The sequence below is a fragment of the Bombus impatiens genome, unplaced genomic scaffold (assembly GCF_000188095.3).
Source record: "Bombus impatiens unplaced genomic scaffold, BIMP_2.2 scf_0777, whole genome shotgun sequence".
NCBI classification, from domain to species: Eukaryota; Metazoa; Arthropoda; class Insecta; order Hymenoptera; family Apidae; genus Bombus; species Bombus impatiens.
In genome coordinates, this window is record NT_177196.1 from 301,235 (window position 1) to 322,680 (window position 21,446).

At 36.5% G+C, this 21,446-nt stretch overlaps 2 protein-coding genes across 5 annotated transcripts; both read right to left on the minus strand.

Annotated features, from left to right (window-relative positions):
• Positions 1–5: 5 nt before the first annotated feature.
• Positions 6–14,492, minus strand: LOC100745911 (flagellar attachment zone protein 1). 4 transcript variants are annotated; one of them, XM_012390469.3, is made up of 16 exons: positions 13,216–13,746; positions 11,204–11,481; positions 10,976–11,077; positions 7,769–8,614; positions 6,985–7,378; positions 6,132–6,484; positions 4,848–5,279; positions 4,270–4,443; positions 3,973–4,179; positions 3,375–3,626; positions 3,005–3,291; positions 2,677–2,779; positions 2,340–2,528; positions 1,928–2,252; positions 1,209–1,732; positions 6–626 (listed from the first exon to the last, which is right to left on the minus strand). In XM_012390469.3, exons 2-16 carry the CDS (start codon positions 11,381–11,383, stop codon positions 531–533), a joined length of 4,464 nt encoding a protein of 1,487 aa, XP_012245892.1. In that variant the 5' UTR covers positions 11,384–11,481; positions 13,216–13,746; the 3' UTR covers positions 6–530. The 4 variants fall into 4 exon arrangements, with proteins under 4 accessions (XP_012245892.1, XP_012245891.1, XP_003492678.1 ...); XM_012390468.3 differs by lacking the exon at positions 13,216–13,746 and adding an exon at positions 14,363–14,492 and having other exon boundaries at positions 1,209–2,252; XM_003492630.4 differs by having other exon boundaries at positions 1,209–2,252; positions 13,216–13,981.
• Positions 14,493–16,513: 2,021 nt separating this feature from the next.
• LOC100746112 lies at positions 16,514–19,935 on the minus strand. Its single transcript, XM_033323106.1, has 9 exons — positions 19,807–19,935; positions 19,571–19,723; positions 18,890–19,021; positions 18,594–18,800; positions 17,934–18,149; positions 17,402–17,575; positions 17,089–17,288; positions 16,763–17,028; positions 16,514–16,677 (listed from the first exon to the last, which is right to left on the minus strand). The coding sequence occupies exons 1-9, from the start codon at positions 19,933–19,935 to the stop codon at positions 16,514–16,516; spliced, it is 1,641 nt and encodes a 546-aa protein (XP_033178997.1).
• Between the last annotated feature and the right edge of the window lie 1,511 nt (positions 19,936–21,446).

A 21,446-nucleotide genomic window follows, 5' to 3' on the forward strand; every position in this document is an offset into this window, starting at 1 on the left:
ATATCTGGCTTTTTCAAGGAATCTTTATTTATACAGTGAAATTAGTAGGTACAATTTGTAGAAGGTACAAAACAGGAACGGATTCCAGAATGATCACATACAGAATCTCGGTTAGGAACAACGAGACGTTATTTACATCGATAAATTCATGGTACATTGATAATAAAAATATTGGAGCATGAAAAAAGAGAAAAAGGAAGTTTAGTAGAAATATTCGTATCGATAGCTTTGAATCACAATGATATGTTTCAAAGTCTTTTCTTAAATTACGAAGACAAGTTACATTTCGTACGTAGATTTAATCATTAGACGAGACGACACGTTTTGTTCGTGAAAAATACGTTTCTTTTTTTTTTTAATATATAGGATGAGCCCAAAAAGATAAAATCATCCTAAAATTATATAATTCCTCTTGGAAACGAGAGCCGACACGTTTTTCGAGACGAGACTCAAACAAGCGCGTTCTTCACGTTTCTGTGCACGACGGAAATAAACGCGACGTAAACGAACGATTAAAAATTGTAGGCGTCTCAAGACGTGTTATCGGGTGGTGGTTCGTTAGAAACGCCACTCGAGTCGAGCTTCTCGGTATTTTTGGCGTCCTCGGTGGTCGATGATTCAGGTACCTGAACAATAACACAGTCATGAAATACGTCGTTCTGTAACTTATTATTAAATATATCATACCAGTAAGCATACTATTATCAAGTATGTAGTATGTGAATGGTAAAAATAGAATAGCAGACGTAAAAGGCAGTAGAATATTTCAATTTGCTAAATTATTAGTTAATATACCGATATGTATTTTTGAAATTATTAAGATACACTAAGACGAAGAAGTAACGACAGTAAAAAGTTTAAAAAATGGATTATATAAACGAAATATTTAGTATTCCGTGAATAAAATTCAAAACAACGGACAAAAAAATAAGGATAAGGAAAAATTGTTCTTAAAAGAAGACAATAAATTTGAAGTAAAAAACCTGCTACTGTCAGATTGCGATGACATCGCACGTAAATATCAAACCCACGACCACAGTCACTTTTAATAGAACGTTACGCGCGAAACCCACCAATGAATTATCGTCTCGTGAACTCAAAGACTACACGACACGTGCCAAAAACTTGGAACCACGTATTCCATTCACCAGCAAACACAGGAAGCTCACAGGCTAAAATATCTTCTACAATATATGAAACATCCATACCTGACGAGGTAGATCCGACAAAGTAGTCCCTAACCTTCGACTAGGTAGGACATCAGGCATGGGAGGAGGAACAGGCGGTTCCCCATAGACTTCATGAAGCTCCTCTAACCTAGTACTCAACGCAGAACCTCTTCTATTGGTCGCACTCATCTTATTCATCAACCATTTCGCCTGCTCTTCCAACCTTTTCAATCTATCTTCCCTGGCAGCTAAAGCTTCTTCCGGTGTCCTACTCTTTGCACCAGGAACCTTCTTGTCTTCCTGTTTCCCAGATCCACCAGCTTCTGCCGAACTCGCGTCTCGTTTTCCAATTTCACCTGGTGAACTCGACGAAGCAGATTCTGTCGTGGCAAACTCTTTGACAGTCTCTATGCTCGACGAAGAGCCCACAGAAACGTTATCCGAATCGACAACGCTTTCCATTGGTTTGGTGGGTCGCTTTTCCTTAGAGCCCACCATGTCCTCGCTTGTCGGCGTGTCGAAAGACGAGGAAACTTGTCCGTTTGACAACGACGCGCCGAAAACTGGAGCAAAAAATCGATTAGATGGACCGACGATCAAGGGATCGCTGAATTGGACGTTTTTCACGATCGAAGGTGCCACGCTGGACGGAGGAAAGGGCCCGATAGAGAACACAGGCTGTGTGTTGGCTACACTGGTTGCACTAGGTACATAGGATGTGGACAATTTTGAGGAGTCTTCGTTCTTTTCTTTCTCACCGTCCGTATTCGTCGTGCTTCGAGCATCTTCCATTGCGATTGACGACGATCCACTGTGAGTTTGTACTGGTGCATTGAGACTGAAAGCTTTGTTGACGTCTTTCACGATGACTCCTTCAGGCTCTGGAAGACTCGTAGACCAAGATTCGATGGTTGGTACCATATGATCACCCTTGATGTCTTCTGTAGCATTTTCATCGTTTGCAGCTTCGAAGGTTGCTGACGTCACGTTTATACTGCTCTCGATTCCTATGAGATTCTGGATGACGTTTGTCAGAGCCTGGTCCAGGGGATTTAGCGATTCCTGTGGACTTCCTGGGATCAACTATCGAAGGAGAGAAGTCTTGAGTACTTTGCGATTGTTAGTGAGTTTGGATTTAACAGAAAATGTATTGAATGTTTGTTAACGTACTGGTGACTCGTTTGTAGATTCAGCATTTAGAGTTGCCTCCGCGACTTCGGTCTCGTCTAGCTCCGCTTCTGTTTCTGGAGTAGGCGTTCGTTGCTCCAGTGTCGCTGAGGAACCTGTCTTTGGCTCGGATAGCTCGGTGTCAGTCGGTTGCTCTGATTCTGTGTCTGGTGTTGGTGCTCGAGGACTCTCCTAAAGATGCATTTCTCGTTATGTGTATATCGTACATTTTTTGTTACATGTAAAATTTCAGTATTTGAACGAATATCTAATATATTTGTATGATATAAAAAATTGCAAGATTCTAGTAGACGTTAAAGATAATCGAATTATTAGTAACCTTTCGCGGTCTTCTGCGTGGACCTAATCTAATTCTTCCTTCCACGGCATTGTCTTCTTCGTCGGTATCATCCCCTCGTTCATCGCTGAACCCACTTTCCGCACTGTATCGAAAAATTGATAAGAGTACACCGATATGAAGATTATAATTGGAAACTTATATTCTTATTCTATATTAGACGTGTAAATTAGTTGGAGGCATTCGTAGACTGAAATATCTTGCTATCTTACAACAATTCCAAAGAAACTACATCTATAACTTCGCTTAACGTCGTCGAACGATAGAAATTACTTTAATGAATTACATTCATATTGTTTCTGTAAATTACCTATTGTTGAAAGAATCGTGAGAAGCCAGAGCTTTTCTGGCTGCGAACTCTCTTCTCAAACTTCTCCACTCTAATTCCGTGTTCGTGTTCTTCTGTCTAGCGGATTCCCATTTCTCGCGGCAGTATTCCAATTCCTGCTTCAATTCTTGTAACATTTTTCGCTTCTGCTGCAACTCGTATCGAAGAATCTTCTCGTGCGTGTGCAACTGATGATGTTGTGCTTGCATTCGATCGACTATCGTCCAGGTTTTGCTTAATTCCGCCGATACCGTCGATAATCGCTTTTCCTAGAGACGTATGCGGGAATTAATTTAAAAAACTGTTTTGTAAGATAATAGGGAAAAGGAAAGGTGAGATTCTTATTTGTTACCTGTTCACCGAGTTTGCATTCTAAATGAACGTTCAACTGTTTCATTCGATTCATCTCCTTCTCCAAGTGTTTCTTTTCCAATATTAATTCTTTCAGGCGAATATACGTTTTGCTGACTGAAATCACCAATCTGGGACCAGCTGGGGTGTCGACTGACTTGTAACAGATATTGGGGTCAGAAGAGGATGCCGCTGAAGCGGACGGAGCACATTCTGCGTGACAGCTCAGCAACTCCAATAAGACACGCCAAACCTGAGACAGACAATATCTCATCATTAGATCGCGAATCTTTATGCGAGTTTATATTTTTATGAATATATCTACTCTGAATATCTTACGTATTTTCTATTTTTTCTATTTTTAAATCATAATCACATTTAATCCGTTCGAAACAGATTTTTCTTCAAAAAATACGATAATATAATGATATGAATCATAATATATTCAAATTTGAAAAAAATGGATCAAATATAATTTACCAAACGAGATGTGCAGTTAGGTCACATCTCAGTGATACGAGGAGGATTCTAACGATCCTGCGAAAGGATTAAATTGCTCGTAAATATTTGAAAGAGGAAATGAAATTTATAATTCTTACTTTAGGTAGATTGTGAGCTATGTCTTCTTGTTGTAAGTCATCTTCCTTTTTCTCTGCTTCGACCTCGGTTCCGTTCTCTCCGTCAGCGCGTTTCTGGGACGGTTTGCTGCCCTCGACTTGCTCGATTAAATCGAGAAGAAGCTTGGGAAGCGCGGCGGCCTCGGTGCCTTCCTCTCTCGCCATGTTGCAGATCAGGTCGTGATTCTCCTGTTAAAATTTCAAAATAACCAAAATCCACAACAGGTATGGGCAAAAGCGTGGTCAGTTTTAGGAAAACATATCATAATTCTCCAATACCTGAAGTAACTGAGTCAATCGATCGAGATCCATGTCGGCAGAGGTAGCACCCAACAGCATCTGCGTAAACAGGCTATTAATCAGAGACATCTGATTTTGAAGATCTCTGCAGTCCGCTTTGGTGAGTCCCAATTGCGACTCCAAATTTGATATTTCCGTATCCTGCGTGTCGATCTGTCCCAAACACATAAAGAAAACTACATCTGAAACGTGCGTTCTATCACAAGAAAAGACATATTTCGAATATTATTCTAGAATATCACATTTTTCATTCAATTATTCGAATAACAAAAAGTTAACGATGACTGTCCTATAAAAAAAATAAAAAAGAAAATTGGGGTGACTTTCTACCACATGGAAACTCACTGCCCAAGTATTTTTTACCTTAAAAATTCCCGTATCACTAAATTTAGTTTCATTCGACTTTAAGAAAGTTCAAGTCGATATTTTTAGTGCTTTCTGCAAAAGATGTCCCTAATACTTAACGTAGCGGACTCTGCATCATGCTATTGCATGAGTATCGATTTATAAACTTAAATGATTTTATAAATAAATTAGATAACTTATAGACTTAATACCTTCTCGTCAGCCTTCTTTAGATCCTCCTCCAAGCACTCGCACTTTTTCAACGAGTGATCCAATCTGACCCTGGTTTCAGCTAACTCTCTCACTGCCGTCTCCTTCAGTTCGTTCAGCACTTTCAGCCTCTCGTTGTAGAGGCTCTTCAAGCTATTGATATTCTCCAGCTGACGTTCGCACTCCAGGCCAACGTCGTCCTTCTGTTCTAAGAAGCTTCTGTCCCCAAGTTGCAGCAGAATCTCTGCTAGATGGTCCTTCAGATCGTTGGCAGCACGTTCCCTGAAGTAAACGGCCTCTCGTGACCGGTTGGTTATATCCGACAAGCAACGGATGCGGTACCGATGCTGATCCGGTTCAGTCTCCAAATGGTATCGCAGATCGTCCACCTTGTCCATTTGAATGCGAATGTCGTTCCTCAGCTCGTCGGATATCTGATGCGAGAAAGCGAAATTTTACAATTTAGATCATTTGATATTTGTAGAGGTAAGTTTGCAACTTTTCGATAATTACGAAAGCCAAGTTTGTATTATTAATTGCGAAAGTTTATTAACAAGGGAAGTTTCAGAAATGATTTTGAAAATACCTACTTTGTCAATAATTATAGGAATGAAATTCGATTTATAAGTTTCTGGAGGTTTGAGGAAGGTAAAAGTTTCGAAAGTAATTTGGCGAATAATATTTCGATATTTATGAGACCGCAAATTTTGGCGTTCGATGTTGAGATAAGTTGCAGAAATAATTTCGGAGATATTTTGCCAATATTTATGAGGGTAAAATGTGGGTCATAAACTTGAGCGTTACATAAACTCCACGTTAACGGGAAATTTCGGAAGCAGTTTTGGAGGTAAGTTTTCGATGTTTCTAATGAAGTTTGGTTCGTGGAACAAACTTTTTATTTTCTTTAAAACGCTAAAAATAACGCTAGAGGACAAAACTATAGAAATTTCAAAACCTCCAATTAATAGAAATCTTCGACTGACCATTTTTATCAACAAAGGTCGTCTTAAAATTAGTTGATCGTGGGAATCTAAGCGTTTAGCTACTCTGTAGGTTAAACTGTCTCTTTGTTCCATTCTGTTTCGTTCTGTTTGCTTGCCTCCACGAGAAGTTTGTTTTTAAAGCGAAAGGTGTAAACTTGCCGGCACGTGCTTTCTGTCTTAACTAGATTTGAAAACAACTTACAAAGGACCGATTTCAAGCGACCGAATTTGTTCCAATTTTAATCAGCATAGAACCCTTCATTTTCTACTCTATTATAAATAGAATACGAAAGAAAAGTTTACTTTTAAAATGCTCGTTAGTCGTTGAGCTTCTAGACGTTGCGCGGCCAATTCGTGTTCGCTTGCTCTCTGATCTTTCTCTCTAGACTTCTTCAATCTGTCATTTGCCGCGATTGTTTGAGCTTGTTCGTCTTTCTGCGCGGACCTTAAAAGATCCAACATCCTCGAAGTTTCCGAATGAGCTTCCTTCTCCGCGTCTAATTCTCGTCTAAGTCGCTCCATTTCCGACGAAACTGCTGCTATTGCTCTTTGCCTTGCCTCCCTCTTCATGATTAATTCCTTTTTGAAATCTTCGATGTTCGTCGTGCGATCGACAGGCGGACTTTCTTGCGGATCGTCTATCGATTCGATTGGACCTGTTTGAAGTAAAGTGATCGTATGATAGTTTAAACAATCGCAACACATTCAGTTTTCCTTCGCCTCTTTATTAAGAGAATTTTTATGTCTTAAGAGCAATCGGGGCAAAGTTTATCAATCTATTATTATTTTGAATATAAAAGCACACGAATTTCTCTTTAAAATTAAATACATATATTATGTGTATTAACGAAGATAATAACTTCTCTATTGTGTATTTATTTCTGAAAAAATTATTGTTGGAGCCTAGAGCATCACATGTCTTTTTGTAAAAATATAAAAAGTATGTATTACCAATAATTGGCGAAAATGATGTTTCCACACGACCTAAACAAAATTGTATCCTTCGGAAGGGTTAGTTACGAAGATATAATGATTCCTCTTACATCTATTTTACCATATTCCTAAGTCATATTTACTTCGTACAAAAAAAAGTTTTATTCCTGCCAACATCGTAGTTGATATTAATTATAGTTTTAATCTCACTAGCTGAACTTACCAACGTCTTCCTTCAGATCGTCATCATCCTCGCCCTTTCTCTCAGTCTTGATAGTCTCCTTCAGTCTTTGAATCTCGTCCAAAGCGTCCTCGAGAGCCTTTATCTGCTTCTTCTTATCGGATATCTCTTCCGACAGCTGTGCTTTTAATTCCGAAGACCTCTGGCTCTCGATATTTATGATTTCCTCCTTTTCCAGCAACGACTTCTGCAGATCTTGCTCGAGACTGGAGATCTTCGCTTCGGCAGTGCCCTTTAACACGTTAAAGTTATCGATTTCCTTCAACAATCTCTCCGTTTCCTTTGTAGCGACGTCGAACTTTGTCATTAAATTTTCGTACTCTTGTCCGCGCTCTTCCAACCTCGATTCTACTTCCTCGTGTTGCGTTTTTGCTTCCTATAAAATAATCATCGCTCTTATTTTCGATAAATTCGATGAATAAAAGGCTGAATTACAGAAGAAAGGTTACGAAGACTGTATCTTCTAAATGAAAGAGTTTAATGGAGAGCGAGACCATTAAACGGAGAATGAGAACATTAAGCAGAGAACGAGAACATTAATTGATTCATTCAGAAAATTATAAAATGTATAGTTCATTTTAATCTTTCGATTTAATTATTTACTCGTTGCATTTCTGCATGATTACGGTTTCTAGAAATATATTGCAACACACTATCTACATAAACTACAAAAATGAGATCAAATATTTTGACAAGTATTTTAAACAAATTAAATTAAGAAAATTCGGTCGAGTCTCCAAAAATGAAGAAACACGAGCAAACTGACCTTGTAAGCCTTCGTCAGCTTCCTCACTATCGCCTTCTCCTCCGTCAGCTCTTTCATCAGCCTCTCGTTCTCACATTGATACTCTGATCGCTCAGCCATCAGTCTTTCGACTTCCTTCAACAACCTCGTCACTTCTTTCTTATCTACACCCTGTTCCACTTCATCTTCTAATCTACCTTCTCTCGCTTCAACCTTCGATTTCTTTAAATGCAAATTCGAACGATCACCATCGTTCCACTTGGAGCTTCTAACATCTTCCTCAACGTACGCGACGCTTACTCTAGAAACAGTCTTTGCTCGAGCCTCGTCCACTTGCGTTTTAAATTCGTGTTCAGGTACTTCGATGCTATTTGGAAGCCTATCACACAGATCATCGATTGTCTGTCGACAATTCGAGTCTTGAATCTCCTTTGAATCACAGATACTCGTAGAACTTTGTCTTTCGTCTTCTCTATCGAATCCTCGAGTCTTCACCACCGTCTCCAGCCTTTCTATCCTCGAACGAATCTTCCTTAAGAGGCTTTCCAATCTCTCGATCCTAATTTCCATCCTACGCCTTTCATCTTCATCTTCGTCATCTCTTTCATCGTCCATCGTCAGTCTCTTCCTCAAAGCTTCGTCCAGCGCTTCCGAAGAAACCACTCGTCTTCTCAGTTCCCTTTCTCTCGATAACTCCATGTACAGTGCCTCCAAATTGGCCAAAGTCGCCGTGTTCGCGGAAGCCAGCTGCTGATTGGCCATAGCAAGCTGCGAGATCACCTCCATAGCCTTTTGATTCTGCTGAGAGAACGAAGGGCTATGTTCCTCGGCCGTCTGCCAACCTGTCATCTGCGTCGCGTACGTCAACTGCAATATAAATAAGTGGACTAATTTCAGAGACGTTAATTGAACCGAGCCGATCGACGATCGGAATTCTGGTTCAAGGAATGGTTACGCGGACCAGCCTGTTGCTTTCTTTGCATTGCGTTCTACAGACTTGCGTCACGATATTACGTCCGTTTCGATGGTAAACGAAGGGAAAGATAGGAACGACAGAAACTAGGAATTAGGTAAATTTTGAAAAAATAAATTAAACAAATCTTGAAAGCGTGAACAGTTGTCTTAAAGATATGATAAATGTTAAAGATTATTCCACTGAATATCCAAGCTTATTAATACGATGTATAATTGATTGCTTAAGCATCTTTGTGATTATTGCGAAATATGTACATACTCGCGTTAAAAGTCTCATAACTTCTACGTACATTCTCAAATCTGTTCCAAACTTTTCCAGCGCAATGATGATAATCAATGTGCCTGGTTACAATACCATTGACATTTCGTAAATATCAAAATGCCCGGCAGCCACTGTAACCCTAGTTCAAACGCTATTAATCATTTCCTTTAAATCCTCTGCGAAACGAATACTCGATACCAATAAATCTTGGCGATCAAGAGGAGCAACAGATTCTACGCTGTAGAAGAACTTACGCGTAAACAGTAGCAGCGGATGCCAAGAGAATTCGACTATATATTCTTAGCCTTTCTTGAGTCTGATTAAAATTCTGCAGCTCCTTGAGGACCGCGTATCCATGCAATCGTTACAAAAAAGACTGTTCTTACGACGGATCGTCGACGAGCTTCTGCAAGCTCGATCCACGTCGAACGATCTACGAGAATGTACTGGCACGAGGCTTAGGACGTTCGCCGAAGAAGCTCGAGACACGAGGGGCACGTGATCGCGATCGATGCCTGCGAACCCGACGCGCCACGGTGGCCGTGACTCAGCGTGTTCTCCCGAAATCATGAGGAGCCACGAGCTTTTTGGAGACCCGCCAGATTTCCCACGAAACAAAAGAGCGCGCCTGGGAAAATCTCTTGTCGACATCTACGTCGCCGATGACCTCTGAACAAAAGCTTTCGCGTTTTTCTATTGCGTTTTCCGATTATTCGGAACGTGTACGCTATTGGCGAATGTTCGAATTGGCTGTGTGTTTTAGAATTTCGCTAATTTCGAGAAAACGCTTTGAACGCTATAGAACTGTATAGTTTAGAAGGAGAATTTCAAAGGAGATTTCGAAAATTTCGGAGAATTTCAGGCAGAAAGTTAACTTTGGATTTTGCTACCGTGAAGATGATTTTAAACATTGATCATCGAAAGCAAAGTAATTTGACGAAGTCAGAATGAAAGTACACTGCTGATCGGATGTTTGAAATTATTACGTGATTCGTAGAATTTACAGTTTAAAAGAGGAAGTTGATTTAGAACGTTGTTAGTTTAGAGAAGTCTTTAAACGTTAGATTTATTATCTCGAAGTGACGGCAGATCTGCCAAAGCAATGAAAATGATCAATTCGTAATTTTTCATGGGTTTATGTGTATTTTTTCATGTATCTTTCATTTCAATTTCTTTGGTACAAGCTTTACATTTCATTCGTCGGTAGTTCCAATGTCAATAAGAAAATTGGCCGACGAATCAGTGAAGATACTTTTGAAACGCTTCGGCATTAATTCTCGAGATGCGACCAAGATCGGGGAATTTTGTTTCTAGGAATATTTGCAAAATGGTCTGAGTGGGCCTATAGCCCGGTTTTATTGGTGTTTTTAATAGGAAGTGATGTAAGAAGTATTACTGTATCTGAAAGATCTTCTTTCACGTCGAGACAATCGGAACCTGTGAATCATGCTGCCGAAGATGAAAGTTGAGTCATAAAGAGAAGATAAGTACTGGAAATAAAAGAAATACGAGACGTAAAGGTGGTGTGCACATTTCTCCATTGAACTGCCCTTTCGAATTCACAAATGGAAAATCACAAGTTCGTTCGACCAAGTATCTGCCTTAATATTACATTTGCAACCAAGAATATCCATATACGTACGTGTATATCGATCATACAGTCTTCCAAAGAATGAATTAGGTGATCTATTAGAAAATTAGTCAACTGAAAATGAACGAACAACCATTGCCTCCACCCTGGACAAATTCCAAACTTCTTTTGTACTTCTCTTTTAATTCTACTCCGACGCAAATGGGATTCTCCTAAGTATCTTATTTATGAACTTGTTTACGTTCTACTTTCTACTTACGATATCTATCTTCCGTTGGGTTCTGGAATTTCCGGTGCACCGAATCCACAAAGATTCATCACGGACAACGATATATTTTCGCGAGCCAACTGTCTACAGCTATTCTGTTTAACTGCAGCCTAAGATAAAAACTTCGCTTACCAAAGTTTCTCGTCGTGGGGATCGCAAGTTCGACAAACTCGGTGCTGATGGTCTTTGACTGGAACGTTCTTCGCCTCTGAAGGTCGCGTAAGGACTTGGACCCTGCAAAATTCCACGGAATTAAAATAAAATCCGATATATAACAGTGTTTAAAGTATTTTCTCGTGGCTTGTCTCGTCTCGACGTTCCTCGGAAGCTAACACGATAAATATTCGTTTTATATTTAACCTGCGATCGAGGTTCTTCACCCACGTCGAACGCGCTGGTCCTCGTCCTTTGTCGTATATTTTCGTTCGCGTATTCCGGACAGCAGGATTCCTCCGTCCCGTAGACAAACGTCTCCTCGCTTTGTCTCCTCAAATCTGCCGACGAGAACGGTGCGCTGCTACTACTGCCAGCCGCACCCATACTGTACTTATTCTACTAGCAAACGCTAATCTCTTCGTTGACGTCGTGATTTACAAGAGCTTCGTTTGATCTGTTTCGAAATAGAAGCTGCGAGGTGTCTGGAAGCATATTTCAAATCATACAAATCAAAGGTTTGTACATTTTATTAATTGCAGTCTTATCTTCGTTTATTAATTCCATTGGAGTTTATCAAACGATTCTATGATTTTTCAGTCTTTATTATTCTAGGATCTTCGAATGACAGCATGCAGTTTAGAGAGTTTTAAGTCGATAGAATCCTAAATATTATTTCTCGTAGAATTATTTTCTCGATGTCTGTCGGTGCTTCTAATTGTTGAGAATTCTGGATTTTCGCGAACGAGGGATTCTACTTGTTCAGTCCACGATTCTGTAATTTGTCAAATGAGAATTTTTTAATGCTTCTCTTTACTAAATTTTAACATTCTGTTTCTGTGAAAGCTGTTTCACAGCTGTTATCATTTACTATAAATGACGCTAATTTTCCGATAACGTTATCAGTTTTACTCCCCGTGGAGTTACGAAACACGAAGACTATATGAAGATAAACGAATCTATTCTTTTAGTTGCCACTAATATACCAACTCTCGATTAGCTCCGTAGAGTGAGCGAGTTGGCACAGAAGAAAAAAGTCAGACCGGGTCAGCTCGTATTTTTAGAAGACATATCTGTCTAGATCTTTTAGTTTAAAATCTACCGTTAGTCTTCCTTAACAAAACGAGCAACAACGAAGCACGAAAAGAAGGAAATTTGTAAAAATGTAGTTGTTTCGAATAAAAACAAATGAATCAGAGAACGGAATTTCTCTCCTGTTTCTTTCGATGCTTGAGATTCCATTTTTTCCTTCCTACTGGAGATCAAAGCTACTTCTTTTACGGCAGCGAATCCTCGAACAAGCTTTATGACTCGCGTGCCGCCGAGTCTTCCCTCGCGATACGAGGCGCGATGTAAATATGACTTAAATATAACTCGATCTACGATCGAAAAGCGCCGCGCATTTTCCAACGGAACTAACGAAAACAAAGAGGCAACCAATCTAATTTTTTCAACTCTCCACCATTACACAGCTATTAACTTGCAATGTACTACAATAAATATGTTACACGTAGATTATTGCAATTAAAGGGACGCGCAATGAAAACTTATGCGAATATACAAATAGATACGAACATAACAAACGAAGAACAGAAACTGCGCCAATCCAATTCTTCAAACCTTCCAATACTAACGCTTCAGCTAATAAAACAACTCAATAGTACTATTATTAAACAAATTTACTCTGGCCACATCAAATATCTAACTCATCGGAGAATTTGCTCTTAAAACCAGAAGGAAGCCAAGCAATGTCCACTTTGTTCAAAATGTTATCATATTTCTCAAATTATTCGATTCTGCCAAGAAATAAGTAGGAAAAAGAGAACAAATCACAGACAATCCGGTGCAATTGCCGCAGAAACGATCAACAGAGACAGAACACGGGTCGAAACAAACGTGAACACGAGTCGCAAGTCCGATGCCATAAATACATCATAAATAGATGTACGGAGCGGTTCGGCACGCGATCCAAATTTAGATCCATAAGAACGGTCCGACGTGCCTCATCCAATCTATCGAGTATAATTTAAAAACGTCCACGCGTTTACATGGTACAATCACGAGGGAGTGTTGCGTGAAAGTCGAAGGAAATTGCGAAACGTGAAATAGTATCGAGAGGAAATTCAAATAGCGGACGCGAGACGAACATGTCACTCGGTTGTAGTTTCCGCAGATCGGACGATTTTTAGGATGATTTAGGTTGTCACGAGTGGACTCACCGGTGATCATCCGAATCGTGGATGGTTCGCAGGGTTCGATTTCCTTAGGGTCAACGGCGACACTTGACTACCGTCGCCGCTTGCGGCCAGCGACTCACTTCTCTAAAAATACTGTTTCGAAAGACCGCGTGCGCGAGAACGTCCAAGCGTTCGCTTCGGTTGTCGCGCACGCGCGATTGCCACTTCCGTGTGACGCTAGTCTTCTGATCTAGAAAGCTTTAGCTTCAGTAAACTTCCTGGATCTCTGCGGTGATCGGTTTTTTGGCCCGTGAAACGCCATTAAATTCGCTTAGATGACCCATCTGGTCTCGAAGAACGGTGTTTCGTAGAAATGAGGTATTTGTTAGCATAGGTTTTTGTATTCTCTTTTTTTTCTTTTTCAGTGAGACGGAAATGTGGGTTTCGGAAGTGGCTGTTGCTTTCTTGTTGATATATTTAATCGGTTGTTCGAACTTTTACCAGTTTGGTAGCTGCTAATGTATCGTTTACGATGAGCGGAAAAATCGATACATAGTTGCTTTTTAGTAGAGATTCGTTCTTCGTGAGTATATGCTTTGATAAGAAACCGATAAGAATTTTCTGTTGCTTTCTTATTGATATATTAACGTTTCCAACATTGTTAGTAATTGCGCATTGATATATTAATAGCGACGATTCGTCGTTGAGAGTATACTTTGATATTTATGTGAAGTTTCAATTATGTACCGGAATATATCAAATATTAATATAAGTATCAAGTTTTTATCGTTCAGTGTTGAAACCCGTGAAAAGAAATTGTCTATAAGACTAGAAATATCTACTAGAAATTATGTCGGTCTATCTACGTCAAAATTATTTGTAATCGCTTATTAATATATTGTTAACAAATATCTATATTTATATAAAAATTTCTGTAATTTAATGTTCGAACCAGTGAACAAAAATGATCGATATTATATTATAAATTACATCATCCTAACCATCCAGAAAGCCACATAAACAATTATTATTCAATATTTTGCTCACTTCAATTCCTGTGTGACGTCGATAATCGTTTATGTAAACAGCTGTCAAAGAAATAAACAAAATAATGAATGCCAAACAAAATTATTTCTAATTTTACTGAAAATACGGAAATGCGTATTACAATAAGCTTGGTGGTACTTACGTTTGGCGAATTTCCTGGCGTCGTAAATCCACTGAAAGTCCCATGACGACCGTACGAGAGCGGAGTCGAAGGAGAAACTCGAAGATACGAAAACGTGTTGAACCTAACAATAGCGCCGCTCCTATTCTATATTTAGTCAGTTTTTCAAACGTTTCGACGTAGAGGTACACGTGCTCGTCGACAGAAGCGCCTCAACTTCCTGCACATTTTCCTGTCACATTAGCGTTAAGATACTATAAAAAAAGTCAAGCTGCAAATAATCCTGAAATATATTAAACTCGTTTCATTGACAATTGCAACGAAAACAATAGCGTTGGAAGATTACGAAATAGAGTACTAGCTTGGAATTGTTATCTTGTCTAACTCTACGCATGTTTATCGTTTTTTTTTTCTTTCTAATAAGCGTTTTATCTAAAGATAGTTTGAAGTACGATGCATTGAAAAGTAATGCGAATACATAAGAACGTTTTCAAGGTGAATTATAAAGATTTGTGTTTAAGTAATACGGTTTCGTTAGAACAGATTTATTATATAGAGTATAATACAAAACATTACAAAAAGTAGATGTAGTCTATGAATGTAACAATTAATGACGATCATCCTCGGGATTAAACGTTTTATTATTTACATCGATAGCGCCAGCTAAATCATTGCTTGAAGCAAGACAAATTAAGACGACAACGATGATAGATATCGCAAGACTGATCTCGCTGTTGAGAATCCATTCGATTTTGTACGTTAATACCTGCAACATGTATTTACGGCTGTGATTCATGCTATGATGCGTTTGTTTTCTTATAATATAAGGGCTTTTCTTTCGTGTGTTGTTGTAAATCCACTGAAAAATATTTTGGGAATTCGGTATATATTATATATATATAATATATATATATATATATATATATATATATATATATATATATATATATATATATATATATATATATATATATATATATATATATATATATATATATATATATATATATATATATATATATATATATATATATATATATATATATATATATATATATATATATATATATATATATATATATATATATATATATATATATATATATATATATATATATATATATATATATATATATATATATATATATATATATATATATATATATATATATATATATATATATATATATATATATATATATATATATATATATATATATATATATATATATATATATATATATATATATATATATATATATATATATATATATATATATATATATATATATATATATATATATATATATATATATATATATATATATATATATATATATATATATATATATATATATTATATATATATAATATATACCGAATTCCCAAAATATTTTTCAGTGGATTTACAACAACACACGAAAGAAAAGCCCTTATATTATAAGAAAACAAACGCATCATAGCATGAATCACAGCCGTAAATACATGTTGCAGGTATTAACGTACAAAATCGAATGGATTCTCAACAGCGAGATCAGTCTTGCGATATCTATCATCGTTGTCGTCTTAATTTGTCTTGCTTCAAGCAATGATTTAGCTGGCGCTATCGATGTAAATAATAAAACGTTTAATCCCGAGGATGATCGTCATTAATTGTTACATTCATAGACTACATCTACTTTTTGTAATGTTTTGTATTATACTCTATATAATAAATCTGTTCTAACGAAACCGTATTACTTAAACACAAATCTTTATAATTCACCTTGAAAACGTTCTTATGTATTCGCATTACTTTTCAATGCATCGTACTTAGAATTCTCCTACTTAACTTACAATATGATACGTGAAATTTTTAATTTCGTATTTAAAAACCAGTGAAAAATAATTCGTAAGAATTCGTTTATACATGATAGCCCATCTACTCTTATCATCTAGAATATCTCGTTTGTTTTTGACAATATTAATTTTTTGAACCATTTTTGAACCTTTAAATCATTCGACTTATATCTCAAATACCTTTTAATATTATCAAGAACAAGCGAGATATTGCAGGTAGTAAAGTTAGATGGACCACTTTGTGAAAATTTGAGACTATGAAATTTTAAACTTGAAGCTTGACACTTAAAATTCAGCAATTGAAAGATTCGCATGTTAATTAATATAGAAACATTACTTGATAACAGCAAATTTCGTATTTCTACCCTTAATCAGAATCGCGGACAAACCACTCTTCATCGCTTCCCTCGTAGTGCACTGGTTCTCCGCGTAATTATCAATCATCTGATACATCCCATCCGACACTTTCAAGTCACATTCACATTGAAGCGCCCATTCTTTAAAAAGACAAATCAATAAAATGAAAATTCATACAATATCATTGTCAATATACGTATAATAAACATTACTCATATACCATACCATTTACATTACCCTTATCAAACCTCTTGTTCGAGCTACACGTTTTTGACATGTTCAAATGACAGTCACAACAGCATTTTGAAGAATCTCCGGTTATCAAGGAATCGAGCTCTTTCACAATTTTCTTATCGTCATAGACAATATTTTGTCCGTCTTCCGATTTGTCCTCGACACCGTTAGGCTGTTCGATCTTACAGTTGACTGTGCATATTTCATCTCCTCGTTGGTTTGTTGTGCCCGTGGCCTCTTTCGTTACGTAAGAACCGCTGGAATTATTAAATAACACGCTGCTGGATTTGCAATCTGCGGTTCAACCCTTTCCTTACCATTGTTCCTCACGATCCTTGTTAATCGGTGCCTCCGATATCAAGATTTCCTTATCGAACTGAGGCTGTCCCTCTTCCACGGATAAAGTAATTTCAAAATTTTTCTCGTTCTCATTCAGTTCTTTTTTCACAGAGAATCCATCGTCTTTGAAATATTTGGGAGTTACGCGTTCTTCGTTCTCCTCTGTTTCGCATAAATTCTACGAAAATTATTATTTTATATGTATAATTATTTTCTGATTCTATCGTTAAGAATTTTTCATATTAATTTCTCGTAATTTTGTAACAATATTTTGTATGAAATAAATCTTACCGATACTCGAGGAACTCTCTCCATCTCATTTATGTTCGTCGTTGAACCATCGTTGCACTCTTTAAGTTCAGAAGATTGATTCAACATTGAGACTTCCAGAATAGGGACAGGTTTGTCACCTGTCTCGTCGCGCATCGGTGGTGAGTTCTTTGGTTTTACTTTTTGTACGATGATCTGAATCGGTAATAACCATTATTTGTTCACTTTAATAAGAAGATGAATGAAAGTGTTGCTCGCAAATGATTTAGTTGTATTAACTGCACCAATAATTTAACATTCTCCACTTGATAGAACTCTACACGGTTTATCACTTAATCTGTTTTACATTCTAATGAAGAAGAAATGAGATTAATGGCGCCAGTCACCGTCGCGTTATTCGATATTATATTATACTTGTTCAATTATATTATACTTGTTGTTATATTATACTTGTTCAATTGCTTTAACATATCATTTTCGATTAATTGAATCGAAATAGAAGCAACGAAAAAATGAATACAAAGTGAAAAAGGATTAAGTATTAGATTAACACCTCTTGACCCGTTTTATCCAGGATTCTCACGGTTCCTCTCAGATTTAAGCACTTGAACATATCCGCGACGAACGTCTCGTAAGCCTGCAACCTCCTTGTCAACACTGCCTGTGCCATTTTTTCACTTTTTACAGCCGCTTCCGTTAACTCCAAATCGCGTGTCAGACGGCCCATCCTTGCTACTAGCTGCTCATTATGCAACATCAGAAACTGAACCTGGTAATGTCGAAACATTGTTCTGACGATTACGATTCCATTAACTCAGCTTCGAGAACCGAAACCTTGTCAAAATTTCAATTTCCTATATCGAATTGTTTCAGTATTTCTAGCTGTATAATTCTCAGTGTATATTTGTTCAATTTTCAACGAAACTAAACCTCGAGATGCATTATATTTTGATGCAATTACGTACCAAGTATAGGTAATAAAATAAAAATGCTAAATCAGAGAATTTAAGAAATGAACGTTCAAAATACGATCATTGTTAATGATATGAATTTAACAGAATAAAAATACCAAATAAAAGAATTTGAGAAACGAAGATTTAAAGTGTGATCAATGTCTTGTCCTATTTCTCTTGAATAACGGGATTTAACGAAATGATAATACTAAATGAAACGACGTCAGAAACAAAGGTATAAACAGTGACCATTGTCTCACCCTGTTTGTTGTAAACGACACCGATTTCGAACAGAATCGACACGTTCTCTGGCTGTGTTCGGCAAACGACCGACACGTTCGATGAGATTCGAGAAAGTTGTCGATCGATTTGCTAGATCTAAGTATTTTCCCCACGTTGCTTGTTGTCGGTGACACGATCAATGGCGGATGACCATCATGCGCGTCATGAACGTTGTCGACGCCACGCTGAAAATTCCGTTCGATTCTTAGCAATGGGATGCGTCTCCACCAACCGAGCGGAAATTGCGAATTTGCCATTACAGCATGCGACTTACATCCGACGTATTTGAGTTTCGATCGATGGCACGAAGATTCGGGATGACGATGAAACGGAAATATGAGCTGGTGCCCAGGATTTCTATTTCTTTGCTCACGTAAACGAACTGGTAATCGACGTTTGGTAATGCCTGTGTAGAATTTTAAATAAAATTAGCAAAAATGGAGAACTGATAAGATTATTAATCGTTAGGGTGGTATTAATAAAATGCAAATTACAAGGATTTAATTAATTTAAAGGTTTAGTAAATTAACGATTATCAAGATAACAATGTTTATTAAATCAAAAGCAAATAAGGATAAGTCGAAAGTTTATTTGTTACTAAAATTATTTTTACCAAAATATGGATATTAATGATAATTTGGAATAACTTCTTAAGATTTCTAGCGAGTTACCATACCTTTGCATTTTCCAATTAGTAGACTATGGATATTTACATATTTATAGGAAATTTAAATGTACAAAAATGTACAGTTGCATATTATAATGTGCATAAATATTGAAGAAGAAGCATCCATTATAAAATTTAGAAATCGAAACAAAAATTTGAATTTGCATAAATATCCGCGTAACCTACTAATTAATATAGATGTAAATAAATCCTTATTTTTTAAATTATGTTGAAATAATGAGAATTATTGAATTTCTACCAGTATTCTTATTTGCAATATTTAATAACCTCTCGATGAAAAGTATGTAAAAACATGATACTGCGATTGGTCAAGGTCGCCGTCTTAGGTGATAGAATAATGTATTCGAAGGTAAGGTATTGTTGTAGATTGCTCCATCCTCTTGGAAAAATTCCAATCCAATCACGTGTTGACGTATGAATCTTAAAAATTTGATTACCGTAATAATGTACTATGCAGCGAGAAATTAATTGCCCGTGGAAACGATCGATAAACCTTCACTCACTCTATCTTGTATCGTGTAATGTACGACTATATCCTCGTCAGTTCTATATTTCGTTTTTAATTTATTAAACTGAACTCCATTGATATACTGACAGTGAAACGTGCCACGTACACAGCAATACATTTTCATGAATATTTACGACAGAAAGACAGGTCCAAAGGAGAGATTAACAGATCGCTTTGGAAACAGTTGAATTGAAAATGTACTCATTACTTCGTAAGAGATGATCAAACCATCATTGAGGTGGGAAAATAACAAACAAAAGAATTGCGGTCCAGTTAATTGACGTTGCAATTTAAATTAATAATAAATATAAATTCAATTCATTGAATAGACATTTAGAAATAGATTTTATATTCTGTATCTTGTTAAAATAGATACAATGTAAAAAATTTTTTATACATATCGCACAATCGTAATTCATATCATGGTCAATTAGAAAGAATAAGACAGACAGCAACTGCCATCTGGCTGCGAAGTACGAGTAATCGTCAAAATTTACGTCATAAACGAGATAAAGCGTATCTGATATATCATTTTTCATCACGTGAAATTTAAAATAAGCTTGGAAAGGTCATCAAATTTCTTATGTTCCCTATAATTTGTAATTATAAATTTATAGATTATATTTAACGCGACTGCCGCAGATGATAAATTTAATAAACGTAGAAGAATCTGTTGCTAGATTTATGAAATAAGGGATGTTGCGTTGTGGATAGTATATTTTGATGCACAAGTAGCTTTTCTATGTTTGATTTCAGTTCTAACCATTGGTAGCGTTAGCATCTCTTTCTATGCTGAATTGATAACGTTGGAAATGATAGTAGAGTGGTAATATGGTTCTCAAGTTCTGAGATCATGCAGCAAAAATACATTGGGTTTTAGATCTATGATATATTTTATCTGTGCTCATGAGGGAGGGATTAATAAACTTATTACATGCAAATTATTCTCTAAATGCAATCTGCTGCATTATTAATTATAAATAAATAGCATATATATATATATATATATATATATATATTGGTATTAAAACACATTTATTCTTGAAATTCATTCCTTTATTCAAATAATTTGCATTGCTATGCAATATACCAATTAAACATATATACAGAATACGTCATTAAAAACAAATGTTACAAATTTAAATACGTACATTTATAATAATCTATACTTTATACCAAGAGAGTTTATTTACAGAGATACGTACATATTATAATTAAATTAAACGCAAAAAACGAGGATTATCGATAAACTGTCGAAAATTGTTATTGCACAAATTAATGCTTGAAGGTTATCATGGATGAAATTTCATCCCAAGCCAATTTTTTAATAATGATTGAATGTTAATAAAACGCGTAATTTCATTTGTTTAATTTTATCAATATTTCAATTTAAAAAAGATATATTGCGGTAAATTTCTACTCATGACATCCTCTAAATATTAAATAGTCAATTTCCATAAAAGAGAAACACGAAAACCTACTAACTAATCTACTAGAGCTATATCTCATTATCTTTATCAATGATTATCAACATCTTCCAAAGTAACACTACATACCATCCTGTTATTGAACTAAACAATTTTCATCTAACAATAAAAATAATAATACAGAATTTAAGTAGCAAGCATTTATGCA